At 42.3% G+C, this 19,428-nt stretch overlaps 1 protein-coding gene across 3 annotated transcripts in view; it reads left to right on the top strand.

Annotated features, from left to right (window-relative positions):
• The window catches only part of tecrb (trans-2,3-enoyl-CoA reductase b), a 67,208-nt gene that overhangs the window by 15,320 nt on the left and 32,460 nt on the right, over positions 1-19,428 (top strand). For 2 of the 3 annotated variants that reach the window (XM_065016591.1, XM_065016590.1), the window contains 2 exons: positions 2,088-2,139; positions 2,480-2,524. The exons of the other annotated variant lie outside the window; for it this stretch is intronic. In XM_065016591.1, the coding sequence (XP_064872663.1) occupies positions 2,088-2,139; positions 2,480-2,524 (97 nt within the window). The remainder of the gene's footprint in view (positions 1-2,087; positions 2,140-2,479; positions 2,525-19,428) is intronic. 3 annotated transcript variants of the gene reach the window in all.

The raw sequence follows: 19,428 nt of genomic DNA, 5'->3' as shown, positions 1-19,428 counted from the left end.
ATGGTGTTATAGACTGATGGTTAAATGACAGGTGTAACACCTAGCTAGGTTTATCATGGTGTTATAGACTGATGGTTAAATGACAGGTGTAACATCTAGCTAGGTTTATCATGGTGTTATAGACTGATGGTTAAATGACAGGTGTAACATCTAGCTAGGTTTATCATGGTGTTATAGACTGATGGGTAAATGACAGGTGTAACATCTAGCTAGGTTTATCATGGTGTTATAGACTGATGGTTAGATGACAGGTGTAACATCTAGCTAGGTTTATCATGGTGTTATAGACTGATGGGTAAATGACAGGTGTAACATCTAGCTAGGTTTATCATGGTGTTATAGACTGATGGGTAAATGACAGGTGTAACATCTAGCTAGGTTTATCATGGTGTTATAGACTGATGGTTAGATGACAGGTGTAACATCTAGCTAGGTTTATCATGGTGTTATAGACTGATGGTTAAATGACAGGTGTAACATCTAGCTAGGTTTATCATGGTGTTATAGACTGATGGTTAAATGACAGGTGTAACATCTAGCTAGGTTTATCATGGTGTTATAGACTGATGGGTAAATGACAGGTGTAACACCTAGCTAGGTTTATCATGGTGTTATAGACTGATGGTTAAATGACAGGTGTAACACCTAGCTAGGTTTATCATGGTGTTATAGACTGATGGGTAAATGACAGGTGTAACATCTAGCTAGGTTTATCATGGTGTTATAGACTGATGGGTAAATGACAGGTGTAACATCTAGCTAGGTTTATCATGGTGTTATAGACTGATGGGTAAATGACAGGTGTAACATCTAGCTAGGTTTATCATGGTGTTATAGGTTTAATAGCACTGTATTAGGTTCTGTATGGTGTTAGTGTGATATTAGTAGGGCATACAGGAGCTGCAAGGTATCAGGTCACGTCCTCGCAGGATTACCACTGCTCTGAGACCTGTTCTCAGCTTAACACAGTTTCCATGGCCACGTCATCCCCCACTTTAGACTGCGGCCCCCTGGAAAATAGAGATTCCTGAAGTAGGGCTTTGATGTGGGAGTGAGTATTTGATTTGGTTATTTGAATTTTATATTGGTGGAGTTGAATAGAGTTATTCTAATCTGATCAAGTAAATTATCTTGAACGTCTGGGGTGAAGTCATAAAGAGACTAGAATGTCTGTGAGAAACCTGTGATGTCACAAGTAGACTATAATCTCTTGAAGACCTCACCTCTGTGATGTCATAAAGATGAAATAATGTCTGGAGAATACTTTTTGTGATTTTATAAAGAGTAGAATCTATGGGAAAGACCTCTGATGTCATGAAGACACTAGAACATCTTGGAGACCTCCAATGTCATAAATAGAATCTCTGATGTCATGAGAGAGTAGAATATCTGGGGAAGACCTGTGATGTCATAAGTAGACTAGAATGTCTGGAGAGGAACTTGGTGATGTCACAGACAAATACAGTAGTAGTAGAATGTTGTCAGGAAGCCAAAAAGAATGGAGCAGCCTCGTGGGGAGTCCAGTGTTTAGAACCTTTCAGTTTGACTGTTGTGACCCACCTTCAATACAGTCTTTGTACAAACACCTAGACCTTATCAACGAGCCAGTAAGGACTGTCCGTTGTTCCTCTGCCCGGCGATTAGTATTGGCTATAGTGGCCCATGGCTGGGCAGAACCATCCAGTCCCTGCTGACTGGAGTTAGGGGGGTATGTGAGGGTTAAGCCCCCAGGATGAGGCAGTCTGGCTGGGGGAACAGGGTTCAGCACAAGCCCCTCAACCTCCAGACTTGTCATCAATCTGGGAGTGGCCGCTGTTAAATGGTTGTGTGTGGGTCTTTTGTCAGTTTGTCTTTGTGGGATTGTTGTTGCGGTGTGGCTTTGACTGTGTGTGTGTGTTTTGGCGCTGTATGTGTCTGTTATATTTATGCCGTGTGGTGTGTGTGTGTGTGGTGATAATGCCAGCTGTTTGATACTCAGTACCCAGGGGGTGTGGCCAGAGCTAGAGCTAAATTTACTGGTAATCACATGAAAGGGCAATGAGGAGGAGGGGGAGGGGTGTATCCCACTCATCTCTCTTGATTTGCAGGTTGAGCCAAATGCCACTATTGGGGAGATCAAGTCTATGTTCCACAAAAGCCGTGAGTACAACCTTAGATTGACATTACACAGCAGCACATTCTACTACAATTAAATTCACTTCAATATACAGTATTTCAAATAGATAAAGCTAAAGAGTTTACCCCCTGTTGTCTGTGTGTCTGTCTTCTTTCTCTGTCTGTCCCTCTACCTGTCTGGTCTCCCTCTACCTGTCTGGTCTCCCTCTACCTGTCTGGTCTCCCTCTACCTGTCTGGTCTCCCTCTACCTGTCTGGTCTCCCTCTACCTGTCTGGTCTCCCTCTACCTGTCTGGTCTCCCTCTACCTGTCTGGTCTCCCTCTACCTGTCTGGTCTCCCTCCCGCCCTTGTCCGTCTGTCTCAGATCCTCAATGGTACGCAGCCAGACAGTCCATCCGTCTAGACCCAAGTAAGTCTAACTCCAAACCAGTCTTCTGCTGTTCAGTCTGTATGAAGACTATGTTTATCTATAGTAGTGATGGTAGCAGGCTGGTACAGGACAGTGTTGATATCTATAGTATAGTAGTGATGGTAGCAGGCTGGTACAGGACAGTGTTGATATCTATAGTATAGTAGTGATGGTAGCAGGCTGCTAGAGGACAGTGTTGATATCTATAGTATAGTAGTGATGGTAGCAGGCTGCTAGAGGACAGTGTTGATATCTTTAGTATAGTAGTGATGGTAGCAGGCTGCTAGAGGACAGTGTTGATATCTATAGTATAGTAGTGATGGTAGCAGGCTGCTAGAGGACAGTGTTGATATCTATAGTATAGTAGTGATGGTAGCAGGCTGGTACAGGACAGTGTTGATATCTATAGTATAGTAGTGATGGTAGCAGGCTGGTACAGGACAGTGTTGATATCTATAGTATAGTAGTGATGGTAGCAGGCTGCTAGAGGACAGTGTTGATATCTATAGTATAGTAGTGATGGTAACAGGCTGGTACAGGACAGTGTTGATATCTATAGTATAGTAGTGATGGTAGCAGGCTGCTAGAGGACAGTGTTGATATCTATAGTATAGTAGTGATGGTAGCAGGCTGGTACAGGACAGTGTTGATATCTATAGTATAGTAGTGATGGTAGCAGGCTGGTACAGGACAGTGTTGATATCTATAGTAGTGATGGTAGCAGGCTGGTACAGGACAGTGTTGATATCTATAGTATAGTAGTGATGGTAGCAGGCTGGTACAGGACAGTGTTGATATCTATAGTATAGTAGTGATGGTAGCAGGCTGGTACAGGACAGTGTTGATATCTATAGTATAGTAGTGATGGTAGCAGGCTGGTACAGGACAGTGTTGATATCTATAGTATAGTAGTGATGGTACAGGACAGTGTTGATATCTATAGTATAGTAGTGATGGTAGCAGGCTGGTACAGGACAGTGTTGATATCTATAGTATAGTAGTGATGGTAGCAGGCTGGTACAGGACAGTGTTGATATCTATAGTATAGTAGTGATGGTAGCAGGCTGGTACAGGACAGTGTTGATATCTATAGTATAGTAGTGATGGTAGCAGGCTGGTACAGGACAGTGTTGATATCTATAGTATAGTAGTGATGGTAGCAGGCTGGTACAGGACAGTGTTGATATCTATAGTATAGTAGTGATGGTAACAGGCTGGTACAGGACAGTGTTGATATCTATAGTATAGTAGTGATGGTAGCAGGCTGGTAGAGGACAGTGTTGATATCTATAGTAGTGATGGTAGCAGGCTGGTAGAGGACAGTGTTGATATCTATAGTATAGTAGTGATGGTAGCAGGCTGGTACAGGACAGTGTTGATATCTATAGTAGTGATGGTAGCAGGCTGGTACAGGACAGTGTTGATATCTATAGTATAGTAGTGATGGTAGCAGGCTGCTAGAGGACAGTGTTGATATCTATAGTATAGTAGTGATGGTACAGGACAGTGTTGATATCTATAGTATAGTAGTGATGGTAGCAGGCTGGTACAGGACAGTGTTGATATCTATAGTATAGTAGTGATGGTACAGGACAGTGTTGATATCTATAGTATAGTAGTGATGGTAGCAGGCTGGTACAGGACAGTGTTGATATCTATAGTATAGTAGTGATGGTAGCAGGCTGGTACAGGACAGTGTTGATATCTATAGTATAGTAGTGATGGTAGCAGGCTGGTACAGGACAGTGTTGATATCTATAGTATAGTAGTGATGGTAGCAGGCTGGTACAGGACAGTGTTGATATCTATAGTATAGTAGTGATGGTAGCAGGCTGGTAGAGAACAGTGTTGATATCTATAGTAGTGATGGTAGCAGGCTGGTACAGGACAGTGTTGATATCTATAGTATAGTAGTGATGGTAGCAGGCTGGTACAGGACAGTGTTGATATCTATAGTATAGTAGTGATGGTAGCAGGCTGGTACAGGACAGTGTTGTATCTATAGTATTGATATCTATAGTGTGATATAGTAGTGATGGATGCTGTAGGCAGGATATCTGCTAGAGGCTGGTACAGGACAGTGTTGATATCTATAGTATAGTAGTGATGGTAGCAGGCTGGTACAGGACAGTGTTGATATCTATAGTATAGTAGTGATGGTAGCAGGCTGGTAGAGGACAGTGTTGATATCTATAGTATAGTAGTGATGGTAGCAGGCTGGTACAGGACAGTGTTGATATCTATAGTATAGTAGTGATGGTAGCAGGCTGGTAGAGGACAGTGTTGATATCTATAGTAGTGATGGTATAGTAGTGATGATGGTAGCAGGCTGGTACAGGACAGTGTTGATATCTATAGTATAGTAGTGATGGTAGCAGGCTGGTACAGGACAGTGTTGATATCTATAGTATAGTAGTGATGGTAGCAGGCTGGTAGAGGACAGTGTTGATATCTATAGTATAGTAGTGATGGTAGCAGGCTGCTAGAGGACAGTGTTGATATCTATAGTATAGTAGTGATGGTAGCAGGCTGGTACAGGACAGTGTTGATATCTATAGTATAGTAGTGATGGTAGCAGGCTGGTACAGGACAGTGTTGATATCTATAGTAGTGATGGTAGCAGGCTGGTACAGGACAGTGTTGATATCTATAGTAGTGATGGTAGCAGGCTAGTGATGGTGATGGTAGCAGGCTGGTACAGGACAGTGTTGATATCTATAGTATAGTAGTGATGGTAGCAGGCTGCTAGAGGACAGTGTTGATATCTATAGTATAGTAGTGATGGTAGCAGGCTGCTAGAGGACAGTGTTGATATCTATAGTAGTGATGGTAGCAGGCTGGTAGAGGACAGTGTTGATATCTATAGTATAGTAGTGATGGTAGCAGGCTGGTATAGGACAGTGTTGATATCTATAGTATAGTAGTGATGGTAGCAGGCTGCTAGAGGACAGTGTTGATATCTATAGTATAGTAGTGATGGTAGCAGGCTGCTAGAGGACAGTGTTGATATCTATAGTAGTGATGGTAGCAGGCTGGTACAGGACAGTGTTGATATCTATAGTAGTGATGGTAGCAGGCTGGTACAGGACAGTGTTGAGATCTATAGTAGTGATGGTAGCAGGCTGGTACAGGACAGTGTTGATATCTATAGTATAGTGATGGTAGCAGGCTAGTACAGGACAGTGTTGATATCTATAGTATAGTAGTGATGGTAGCAGGCTGCTAGAGGACAGTGTTGATATCTATAGTATAGTAGTGATGGTAGCAGGCTGGTACAGGACAGTGTTGATATCTATAGTATAGTAGTGATGGTAGCAGGCTGGTACAGGACAGTGTTGATATCTATAGTATAGTAGTGATGGTAGCAGGCTGCTAGAGGACAGTGTTGATATCTATAGTATAGTAGTGATGGTAGCAGGCTGCTAGAGGACAGTGTTGATATCTATAGTATAGTAGTGATGGTAGCAGGCTGCTAGAGGACAGTGTTGATATCTATAGTATAGTAGTGATGGTAGCAGGCTGCTAGAGGACAGTGTTGATATCTATAGTATAGTAGTGATGGTAGCAGGCTGCTAGAGGACAGTGTTGATATCTATAGTAGTGATGGTAGCAGGCTAGTACAGGACAGTGTTTATATCTATAGTATAGTAGTGATGGTAGCAGGCTGGTACAGGACAGTGTTGATATCTATAGTATAGTAGTGATGGTAGCAGGCTGCTAGAGGACAGTGTTGATATCTATAGTATAGTAGTGATGGTAGCAGGCTGCTAGAGGACAGTGTTGATATCTATAGTAGTGATGGTAGCAGGCTGGTAGAGGACAGTGTTGATATCTATAGTATAGTAGTGATGGTAGCAGGCTGGTATAGGACAGTGTTGATATCTATAGTATAGTAGTGATGGTAACAGGCTGCTAGAGGACAGTGTTGATATCTATAGTAGTGATGGTAGGCTGTGATGTTGATATCTATAGTAGTGATGGTAGCAGGCTGGTACAGGACAGTGTTGATATCTATAGTAGTGATGGTAGCAGGCTGGTACAGGACAGTGTTGATATCTATAGTAGTGATGGTAGCAGGCTGGTACAGGACAGTGTTGATATCTATAGTATAGTAGTGATGGTAGCAGGCTGGTACAGGACAGTGTTGATATCTATAGTATAGTAGTGATGGTAGCAGGCTGGTACAGGACAGTGTTGATATCTATAGTATAGTAGTGATGGTAGCAGGCTGGTACAGGACAGTGTTGATATCTATAGTATAGTAGTGATGGTAGCAGGCTGGTACAGGACAGTGTTGATATCTATAGTATAGTAGTGATGGTAGCAGGCTGGTACAGGACAGTGTTGATATCTATAGTATAGTAGTGATGGTAGCAGGCTGCTAGAGGACAGTGTTGATATCTATAGTATAGTAGTGATGGTAGCAGGCTGGTACAGGACAGTGTTGATATCTATAGTATAGTAGTGATGGTAGCAGGCTGGTACAGGACAGTGTTGATATCTATAGTATAGTAGTGATGGTAGCAGGCTGCTAGAGGACAGTGTTGATATCTATAGTATAGTAGTGATGGTAGCAGGCTGGTACAGGACAGTGTTGATATCTATAGTATAGTAGTGATGGTAGCAGGCTGGTACAGGACAGTGTTGATATCTATAGTATAGTAGTGATGGTAGCAGGCTGGTACAGGACAGTGTTGATATCTATAGTATAGTAGTGATGGTAGCAGGCTGGTACAGGACAGTGTTGATATCTATAGTATAGTAGTGATGGTAGCAGGCTGGTACAGGACAGTGTTGATATCTATAGTATAGTAGTGATGGTAGCAGGCTGGTACAGGACAGTGTTGATATCTATAGTAGTGATGGTAGCAGGCTGGTACAGGACAGTGTTGATATCTATAGTATAGTAGTGATGGTAGCAGGCTGGTACAGGACAGTGTTGATATCTATAGTATAGTAGTGATGGTAGCAGGCTGGTACAGGACAGTGTTGATATCTATAGTATAGTAGTGATGGTAGCAGGCTGGTACAGGACAGTGTTGATATCTATATAGTAGTGATGGTAGCAGGCTGGTACAGGACAGTGTTGATATCTATAGTAGTGATGGTAGCAGGCTGGTACAGGACAGTGTTGATATCTATAGTATAGTAGTGATGGTAGCAGGCTGGTACAGGACAGTGTTGATATCTATAGTATAGTAGTGATGGTAGCAGGCTGGTAGAGGACAGTGTTGATATCTATAGTATAGTAGTGATGGTAGCAGGCTGGTACAGGACAGTGTTGATATCTATAGTATAGTAGTGATGGTAGCAGGCTGGTACAGGACAGTGTTGATATCTATAGTATAGTAGTGATGGTAGCAGGCTGGTACAGGACAGTGTTGATATCTATAGTATAGTAGTGATGGTAGCAGGCTGGTAGAGGACAGTGTTGATATCTATAGTATAGTAGTGATGGTAGCAGGCTGGTACAGGACAGTGTTGATATCTATAGTATAGTAGTGATGGTAGCAGGCTGGTACAGGACAGTGTTGATATCTATAGTATAGTAGTGATGGTAGCAGGCTGCTACAGGACAGTGTTGATATCTATAGTAGTGATGGTAGCAGGCTGGTACAGGACAGTGTTGATATCTATAGTATAGTAGTGATGGTAGCAGGCTGGTACAGGACAGTGTTGATATCTATAGTATAGTAGTGATGGTAGCAGGCTGGTACAGGACAGTGTTGATATCTATAGTATAGTAGTGATGGTAGCAGGCTGGTACAGGACAGTGTTGATATCTATAGTAGTGATGGTAGCAGGCTGGTAGAGGACAGTGTTGATATCTATAGTATAGTAGTGATGGTAGCAGGCTGGTACAGGACAGTGTTGATATCTATAGTATAGTAGTGATGGTAGCAGGCTGGTACAGGACAGTGTTGATATCTATAGTATAGTAGTGATGGTAGCAGGCTGCTACAGGACAGTGTTGATATCTATAGTATAGTAGTGATGGTAGCAGGCTGGTACAGGACAGTGTTGATATCTATAGTAGTGATGGTAGCAGGCTGGTACAGGACAGTGTTGATATCTATAGTAGTGATGGTAGCAGGCTGGTACAGGACAGTGTTGATATCTATAGTATAGTAGTGATGGTAGCAGGCTGGTACAGGACAGTGTTGATATCTATAGTATAGTAGTGATGGTAGCAGGCTGGTACAGGACAGTGTTGATATCTATAGTATAGTAGTGATGGTAGCAGGCTGGTACAGGACAGTGTTGATATCTATAGTATAGTAGTGATGGTAGCAGGCTGGTACAGGACAGTGTTGATATCTATAGTATAGTAGTGATGGTAGCAGGCTGGTACAGGACAGTGTTGATATCTATAGTATAGTAGTGATGGTAGCAGGCTGGTACAGGACAGTGTTGATATCTATAGTATAGTAGTGATGGTAGCAGGCTGGTACAGGACAGTGTTGATATCTATAGTATAGTAGTGATGGTAGCAGGCTGGTACAGGACAGTGTTGATATCTATAGTATAGTAGTGATGGTAGCAGGCTGGTACAGGACAGTGTTGATATCTATAGTATAGTAGTGATGGTAGCAGGCTGGTACAGGACAGTGTTGATATCTATAGTATAGTAGTGATGGTAGCAGGCTGGTACAGGACAGTGTTGATATCTATAGTATAGTAGTGATGGTAGCAGGCTGGTACAGGACAGTGTTGATATCTATAGTATAGTAGTGATGGTAGCAGGCTGGTACAGGACAGTGTTGATATCTATAGTATAGTAGTGATGGTAGCAGGCTGGTACAGGACAGTGTTGATATCTATAGTATAGTAGTGATGGTAGCAGGCTGGTACAGGACAGTGTTGATATCTATAGTAGTGATGGTAGCAGGCTGGTACAGGACAGTGTTGATATCTATAGTATAGTAGTGATGGTAGCAGGCTGGTACAGGACAGTGTTGATATCTATAGTATAGTAGTGATGGTAGCAGGCTGGTACAGGACAGTGTTGATATCTATAGTATAGTAGTGATGGTAGCAGGCTGGTACAGGACAGTGTTGATATCTATAGTATAGTAGTGATGGTAGCAGGCTGGTACAGGACAGTGTTGATATCTATAGTAGTGATGGTAGCAGGCTGGTACAGGACAGTGTTGATATCTATAGTATAGTAGTGATGGTAGCAGGCTGGTACAGGACAGTGTTGATATCTATAGTATAGTAGTGATGGTAGCAGGCTGGTACAGGACAGTGTTGATATCTATAGTATAGTAGTGATGGTAGCAGGCTGGTACAGGACAGTGTTGATATCTATAGTATAGTAGTGATGGTAGCAGGCTGGTACAGGACAGTGTTGATATCTATAGTATAGTAGTGATGGTAGCAGGCTGGTACAGGACAGTGTTGATATCTATAGTATAGTAGTGATGGTAGCAGGCTGGTACAGGACAGTGTTGATATCTATAGTATAGTAGTGATGGTAGCAGGCTGGTACAGGACAGTGTTGATATCTATAGTATAGTAGTGATGGTAGCAGGCTGGTACAGGACAGTGTTGATATCTATAGTATAGTAGTGATGGTAGCAGGCTGGTACAGGACAGTGTTGATATCTATAGTATAGTAGTGATGGTAGCAGGCTGGTACAGGACAGTGTTGATATCTATAGTATAGTAGTGATGGTAGCAGGCTGGTACAGGACAGTGTTGATATCTATAGTATAGTAGTGATGGTAGCAGGCTGGTACAGGACAGTGTTGATATCTATAGTATAGTAGTGATGGTAGCAGGCTGGTACAGGACAGTGTTGATATCTATAGTATAGTAGTGATGGTAGCAGGCTGGTACAGGACAGTGTTGATATCTATAGTATAGTAGTGATGGTAGCAGGCTGGTACAGGACAGTGTTGATATCTATAGTATAGTAGTGATGGTAGCAGGCTGGTACAGGACAGTGTTGATATCTATAGTATAGTAGTGATGGTAGCAGGCTGGTACAGGACAGTGTTGATATCTATAGTATAGTAGTGATGGTAGCAGGCTGGTACAGGACAGTGTTGATATCTATAGTATAGTAGTGATGGTAGCAGGCTGGTACAGGACAGTGTTGATATCTATAGTATAGTAGTGATGGTAGCAGGCTGGTACAGGACAGTGTTGATATCTATAGTATAGTAGTGATGGTAGCAGGCTGGTACAGGACAGTGTTGATATCTATAGTATAGTAGTGATGGTAGCAGGCTGGTACAGGACAGTGTTGATATCTATAGTATAGTAGTGATGGTAGCAGGCTGGTACAGGACAGTGTTGATATCTATAGTATAGTAGTGATGGTAGCAGGCTGGTACAGGACAGTGTTGATATCTATAGTATAGTAGTGATGGTAGCAGGCTGGTACAGGACAGTGTTGATATCTATAGTATAGTAGTGATGGTAGCAGGCTGGTACAGGACAGTGTTGATATCTATAGTATAGTAGTGATGGTAGCAGGCTGGTACAGGACAGTGTTGATATCTATAGTATAGTAGTGATGGTAGCAGGCTGGTACAGGACAGTGTTGATATCTATAGTATAGTAGTGATGGTAGCAGGCTGGTACAGGACAGTGTTGATATCTATAGTATAGTAGTGATGGTAGCAGGCTGGTACAGGACAGTGTTGATATCTATAGTATAGTAGTGATGGTAGCAGGCTGGTACAGGACAGTGTTGATATCTATAGTATAGTAGTGATGGTAGCAGGCTGGTACAGGACAGTGTTGATATCTATAGTATAGTAGTGATGGTAGCAGGCTGGTACAGGACAGTGTTGATATCTATAGTATAGTAGTGATGGTAGCAGGCTGGTACAGGACAGTGTTGATATCTATAGTAGTGATGGTAGCAGGCTGGTACAGGACAGTGTTGATATCTATAGTATAGTAGTGATGGTAGCAGGCTGGTACAGGACAGTGTTGATATCTATAGTATAGTAGTGATGGTAGCAGGCTGGTACAGGACAGTGTTGATATCTATAGTATAGTAGTGATGGTAGCAGGCTGCTGGGACAGGATATCTATAGTAGTGTTGATACAGGACATCTATAGTATAGTAGTGATGGTAGCAGGCTGGTACAGGACAGTGTTGATATCTATAGTATAGTAGTGATGGTAGCAGGCTGGTACAGGACAGTGTTGATATCTATAGTATAGTAGTGATGGTAGCAGGCTGGTACAGGACAGTGTTGATATCTATAGTATAGTAGTGATGGTAGCAGGCTGGTACAGGACAGTGTTGATATCTATAGTATAGTAGTGATGGTAGCAGGCTGGTACAGGACAGTGTTGATATCTATAGTATAGTAGTGATGGTAGCAGGCTGGTACAGGACAGTGTTGATATCTATAGTATAGTAGTGATGGTAGCAGGCTGGTACAGGACAGTGTTGATATCTATAGTATAGTAGTGATGGTAGCAGGCTGGTACAGGACAGTGTTGATATCTATAGTATAGTAGTGATGGTAGCAGGCTGGTACAGGACAGTGTTGATATCTATAGTATAGTAGTGATGGTAGCAGGCTGGTACAGGACAGTGTTGATATCTATAGTATAGTAGTGATGGTAGCAGGCTGGTACAGGACAGTGTTGATATCTATAGTATAGTAGTGATGGTAGCAGGCTGGTACAGGACAGTGTTGATATCTATAGTATAGTAGTGATGGTAGCAGGCTGGTACAGGACAGTGTTGATATCTATAGTATAGTAGTGATGGTAGCAGGCTGGTACAGGACAGTGTTGATATCTATAGTAGTGATGGTAGCAGGCTGGTACAGGACAGTGTTGATATCTATAGTATAGTAGTGATGGTAGCAGGCTGGTACAGGACAGTGTTGATATCTATAGTATAGTAGTGATGGTAGCAGGCTGGTACAGGACAGTGTTGATATCTATAGTATAGTAGTGATGGTGAGGCTGGTAGACAGTGTTGATATCTATAGTATAGTAGTGATGGGAGGCAGTGTTGATATCTATAGTATAGTAGTGATGGTAGCAGGCTGCTAGAGGACAGTGTTGATATCTATAGTATAGTAGTGATGGTAGCAGGCTGGTACAGGACAGTGTTGATATCTATAGTAGTAGTGATGGTAGCAGGCTGGTACAGGACAGTGTTGATATCTATAGTAGTGATGGTAGCAGGCTGGTACAGGACAGTGTTGATATCTATAGTATAGTAGTGATGGTAGCAGGCTGGTACAGGACAGTGTTGATATCTATAGTATAGTAGTGATGGTAGCAGGCTGGTACAGGACAGTGTTGATATCTATAGTATAGTAGTGATGGTAGCAGGCTGGTACAGGACAGTGTTGATATCTATAGTATAGTAGTGATGGTAGCAGGCTGGTACAGGACAGTGTTGATATCTATAGTATAGTAGTGATGGTAGCAGGCTGGTACAGGACAGTGTTGATATCTATAGTATAGTAGTGATGGTAGCAGGCTGGTACAGGACAGTGTTGATATCTATAGTATAGTAGTGATGGTAGCAGGCTGGTACAGGACAGTGTTGATATCTATAGTATAGTAGTGATGGTAGCAGGCTGGTACAGGACAGTGTTGATATCTATAGTATAGTAGTGATGGTAGCAGGCTGGTACAGGACAGTGTTGATATCTATAGTATAGTAGTGATGGTAGCAGGCTGGTACAGGACAGTGTTGATATCTATAGTAGTGATGGTAGCAGGCTGGTACAGGACAGTGTTGATATCTATAGTATAGTAGTGATGGTAGCAGGCTGGTACAGGACAGTGTTGATATCTATAGTATAGTAGTGATGGTAGCAGGCTGGTACAGGACAGTGTTGATATCTATAGTATAGTAGTGATGGTAGCAGGCTGGTACAGGACAGTGTTGATATCTATAGTATAGTAGTGATGGTAGCAGGCTGGTACAGGACAGTGTTGATATCTATAGTATAGTAGTGATGGTAGCAGGCTGGTACAGGACAGTGTTGATATCTATAGTATAGTAGTGATGGTAGCAGGCTGGTACAGGACAGTGTTGATATCTATAGTATAGTAGTGATGGTAGCAGGCTGGTACAGGACAGTGTTGATATCTATAGTATAGTAGTGATGGTAGCAGGCTGGTACAGGACAGTGTTGATATCTATAGTATAGTAGTGATGGTAGCAGGCTGCTAGAGGACAGTGTTGATATCTATAGTATAGTAGTGATGGTAGCAGGCTGGTACAGGACAGTGTTGATATCTATAGTATAGTAGTGATGGTAGCAGGCTGGTACAGGACAGTGTTGATATCTATAGTATAGTAGTGATGGTAGCAGGCTGGTACAGGACAGTGTTGATATCTATAGTATAGTAGTGATGGTAGCAGGCTGGTACAGGACAGTGTTGATATCTATAGTATAGTAGTGATGGTAGCAGGCTGGTACAGGACAGTGTTGATATCTATAGTATAGTAGTGATGGTAGCAGGCTGGTACAGGACAGTGTTGATATCTATAGTATAGTAGTGATGGTAGCAGGCTGGTACAGGACAGTGTTGATATCTATAGTATAGTAGTGATGGTAGCAGGCTGGTACAGGACAGTGTTGATATCTATAGTATAGTAGTGATGGTAGCAGGCTGGTACAGGACAGTGTTGATATCTATAGTATAGTAGTGATGGTAGCAGGCTGGTACAGGACAGTGTTGATATCTATAGTATAGTAGTGATGGTAGCAGGCTGGTACAGGACAGTGTTGATATCTATAGTAGTGATGGTAGCAGGCTGGTACAGGACAGTGTTGATATCTATAGTATAGTAGTGATGGTAGCAGGCTGGTACAGGACAGTGTTGATATCTATAGTATAGTAGTGATGGTAGCAGGCTGGTACAGGACAGTGTTGATATCTATAGTATAGTAGTGATGGTAGCAGGCTGGTACAGGACAGTGTTGATATCTATAGTATAGTAGTGATGGTAGCAGGCTGGTACAGGACAGTGTTGATATCTATAGTATAGTAGTGATGGTAGCAGGCTGGTACAGGACAGTGTTGATATCTATAGTATAGTAGTGATGGTAGCAGGCTGGTACAGGACAGTGTTGATATCTATAGTATAGTAGTGATGGTAGCAGGCTGGTACAGGACAGTGTTGATATCTATAGTAGTGATGGTAGCAGGCTGGTACAGGACAGTGTTGATATCTATAGTATAGTAGTGATGGTAGCAGGCTGGTACAGGACAGTGTTGATATCTATAGTATAGTAGTGATGGTAGCAGGCTGGTACAGGACAGTGTTGATATCTATAGTATAGTAGTGATGGTAGCAGGCTGGTACAGGACAGTGTTGATATCTATAGTATAGTAGTGATGGTAGCAGGCTGGTACAGGACAGTGTTGATATCTATAGTATAGTAGTGATGGTAGCAGGCTGGTACAGGACAGTGTTGATATCTATAGTATAGTAGTGATGGTAGCAGGCTGGTACAGGACAGTGTTGATATCTATAGTATAGTAGTGATGGTAGCAGGCTGGTACAGGACAGTGTTGATATCTATAGTAGTGATGGTAGCAGGCTGGTACAGGACAGTGTTGATATCTATAGTATAGTAGTGATGGTAGCAGGCTGGTACAGGACAGTGTTGATATCTATAGTATAGTAGTGATGGTAGCAGGCTGGTACAGGACAGTGTTGATATCTATAGTATAGTAGTGATGGTAGCAGGCTGGTACAGGACAGTGTTGATATCTATAGTATAGTAGTGATGGTAGCAGGCTGGTACAGGACAGTGTTGATATCTATAGTATAGTAGTGATGGTAGCAGGCTGGTACAGGACAGTGTTGATATCTATAGTATAGTAGTGATGGTAGCAGGCTGGTACAGGACAGTGTTGATATCTATAGTATAGTAGTGATGGTAGCAGGCTGGTACAGGACAGTGTTGATATCTATAGTATAGTAGTGATGGTAGCAGGCTGGTACAGGACAGTGTTGATATCTATAGTATAGTAGTGATGGTAGCAGGCTGGTACAGGACAGTGTTGATATCTATAGTATAGTAGTGATGGTAGCAGGCTGGTAGAGGACAGTGTTGATATCTATAGTATAGTAGTGATGGTAGCAGGCTGGTACAGGACAGTGTTGATATCTATAGTATAGTAGTGATGGTAGCAGGCTGGTACAGGACAGTGTTGATATCTATAGTATAGTAGTGATGGTAGCAGGCTGGTACAGGACAGTGTTGATATCTATAGTATAGTAGTGATGGTAGCAGGCTGGTACAGGACAGTGTTGATATCTATAGTATAGTAGTGATGGTAGCAGGCTGGTACAGGACAGTGTTGATATCTATAGTATAGTAGTGATGGTAGCAGGCTGGTACAGGACAGTGTTGATATCTATAGTATAGTAGTGATGGTAGCAGGCTGGTACAGGACAGTGTTGATATCTATAGTATAGTAGTGATGGTAGCAGGCTGCTACAGGACAGTGTTGATATCTATAGTATAGTAGTGATGGTAGCAGGCTGGTACAGGACAGTGTTGATATCTATAGTATAGTAGTGATGGTAGCAGGCTGGTACAGGACAGTGTTGATATCTATAGTATAGTAGTGATGGTAGCAGGCTGGTACAGGACAGTGTTGATATCTATAGTATAGTAGTGATGGTAGCAGGCTGGTACAGGACAGTGTTGATATCTATAGTATAGTAGTGATGGTAGCAGGCTGGTACAGGACAGTGTTGATATCTATAGTATAGTAGTGATGGTAGCAGGCTGGTACAGGACAGTGTTGATATCTATAGTATAGTAGTGATGGTAGCAGGCTGGTACAGGACAGTGTTGATATCTATAGTATAGTAGTGATGGTAGCAGGCTGGTACAGGACAGTGTTGATATCTATAGTATAGTAGTGATGGTAGCAGGCTGGTACAGGACAGTGTTGATATCTATAGTATAGTAGTGATGGTAGCAGGCTGGTACAGGACAGTGTTGATATCTATAGTATAGTAGTGATGGTAGCAGGCTGGTACAGGACAGTGTTGATATCTATAGTATAGTAGTGATGGTAGCAGGCTGGTACAGGACAGTGTTGATATCTATAGTAGTGATGGTAGCAGGCTGGTACAGGACAGTGTTGATATCTATAGTATAGTAGTGATGGTAGCAGGCTGGTACAGGACAGTGTTGATATCTATAGTATAGTAGTGATGGTAGCAGGCTGGTACAGGACAGTGTTGATATCTATAGTATAGTAGTGATGGTAGCAGGCTGGTACAGGACAGTGTTGATATCTATAGTATAGTAGTGATGGTAGCAGGCTGGTACAGGACAGTGTTGATATCTATAGTATAGTAGTGATGGTAGCAGGCTGGTACAGGACAGTGTTGATATCTATAGTATAGTAGTGATGGTAGCAGGCTGGTACAGGACAGTGTTGATATCTATAGTATAGTAGTGATGGTAGCAGGCTGGTACAGGACAGTGTTGATATCTATAGTATAGTAGTGATGGTAGCAGGCTGCTACAGGACAGTGTTGATATCTATAGTATAGTAGTGATGGTAGCAGGCTGGTACAGGACAGTGTTGATATCTATAGTATAGTAGTGATGGTAGCAGGCTGGTACAGGACAGTGTTGATATCTATAGTATAGTAGTGATGGTAGCAGGCTGGTACAGGACAGTGTTGATATCTATAGTATAGTAGTGATGGTAGCAGGCTGGTACAGGACAGTGTTGATATCTATAGTATAGTAGTGATGGTAGCAGGCTGGTACAGGACAGTGTTGATATCTATAGTATAGTAGTGATGGTAGCAGGCTGGTACAGGACAGTGTTGATATCTATAGTATAGTAGTGATGGTAGCAGGCTGGTACAGGACAGTGTTGATATCTATAGTATAGTAGTGATGGTAGCAGGCTGGTACAGGACAGTGTTGATATCTATAGTATAGTAGTGATGGTAGCAGGCTGGTACAGGACAGTGTTGATATCTATAGTATAGTAGTGATGGTAGCAGGCTGGTACAGGACAGTGTTGATATCTATAGTATAGTAGTGATGGTAGCAGGCTGGTACAGGACAGTGTTGATATCTATAGTATAGTAGTGATGGTAGCAGGCTGGTACAGGACAGTGTTGATATCTATAGTATAGTAGTGATGGTAGCAGGCTGGTACAGGACAGTGTTGATATCTATAGTATAGTAGTGATGGTAGCAGGCTGGTACAGGACAGTGTTGATATCTATAGTATAGTAGTGATGGTAGCAGGCTGGTACAGGACAGTGTTGATATCTATAGTATAGTAGTGATGGTAGCAGGCTGGTACAGGACAGTGTTGATATCTATAGTATAGTAGTGATGGTAGCAGGCTGGTACAGGACAGTGTTGATATCTATAGTATAGTAGTGATGGTAGCAGGCTGGTACAGGACAGTGTTGATATCTATAGTATAGTAGTGATGGTAGCAGGCTGGTACAGGACAGTGTTGATATCTATAGTATAGTAGTGATGGTAGCAGGCTGGTACAGGACAGTGTTGATATCTATAGTATAGTAGTGATGGTAGCAGGCTGGTACAGGACAGTGTTGATATCTATAGTATAGTAGTGATGGTAGCAGGCTGGTACAGGACAGTGTTGATATCTATAGTAGTGATGGTAGCAGGCTGGTACAGGACAGTGTTGATATCTATAGTATAGTAGTGATGGTAGCAGGCTGGTACAGGACAGTGTTGATATCTATAGTATAGTAGTGATGGTAGCAGGCTGGTACAGGACAGTGTTGATATCTATAGTATAGTAGTGATGGTAGCAGGCTGGTACAGGACAGTGTTGATATCTATAGTATAGTAGTGATGGTAGCAGGCTGGTACAGGACAGTGTTGATATCTATAGTATAGTAGTGATGGTAGCAGGCTGGTACAGGACAGTGTTGATATCTATAGTATAGTAGTGATGGTAGCAGGCTGGTACAGGACAGTGTTGATATCTATAGTATAGTAGTGATGGTAGCAGGCTGGTACAGGACAGTGTTGATATCTATAGTATAGTAGTGATGGTAGCAGGCTGGTACAGGACAGTGTTGATATCTATAGTATAGTAGTGATGGTAGCAGGCTGGTACAGGACAGTGTTGATATCTATAGTATAGTAGTGATGGTAGCAGGCTGGTACAGGACAGTGTTGATATCTATAGTATAGTAGTGATGGTAGCAGGCTGGTACAGGACAGTGTTGATATCTATAGTATAGTAGTGATGGTAGCAGGCTGGTACAGGACAGTGTTGATATCTATAGTATAGTAGTGATGGTAGCAGGCTGGTACAGGACAGTGTTGATATCTATAGTATAGTAGTGATGGTAGCAGGCTGGTACAGGACAGTGTTGATATCTATAGTATAGTAGTGATGGTAGCAGGCTGGTACAGGACAGTGTTGATATCTATAGTATAGTAGTGATGGTAGCAGGCTGGTACAGGACAGTGTTGATATCTATAGTATAGTAGTGATGGTAGCAGGCTGGTACAGGACAGTGTTGATATCTATAGTATAGTAGTGATGGTAGCAGGCTGGTACAGGACAGTGTTGATATCTATAGTATAGTAGTGATGGTAGCAGGCTGGTACAGGACAGTGTTGATATCTATAGTATAGTAGTGATGGTAGCAGGCTGGTACAGGACAGTGTTGATATCTATAGTATAGTAGTGATGGTAGCAGGCTGGTACAGGACAGTGTTGATATCTATAGTATAGTAGTGATGGTAGCAGGCTGGTACAGGACAGTGTTGATATCTATAGTATAGTAGTGATGGTAGCAGGCTGGTACAGGACAGTGTTGATATCTATAGTATAGTAGTGATGGTAGCAGGCTGGTACAGGACAGTGTTGATATCTATAGTATAGTAGTGATGGTAGCAGGCTGGTACAGGACAGTG

This window comes from Oncorhynchus nerka, unplaced genomic scaffold, assembly GCF_034236695.1.
Source record: "Oncorhynchus nerka isolate Pitt River unplaced genomic scaffold, Oner_Uvic_2.0 unplaced_scaffold_962, whole genome shotgun sequence".
In the NCBI taxonomy this organism is placed as follows: Eukaryota; Metazoa; Chordata; class Actinopteri; order Salmoniformes; family Salmonidae; genus Oncorhynchus; species Oncorhynchus nerka.
Note: the sequence above shows the minus strand (reverse complement) of the source record. Positions and strands in the feature narration are given on the sequence as shown.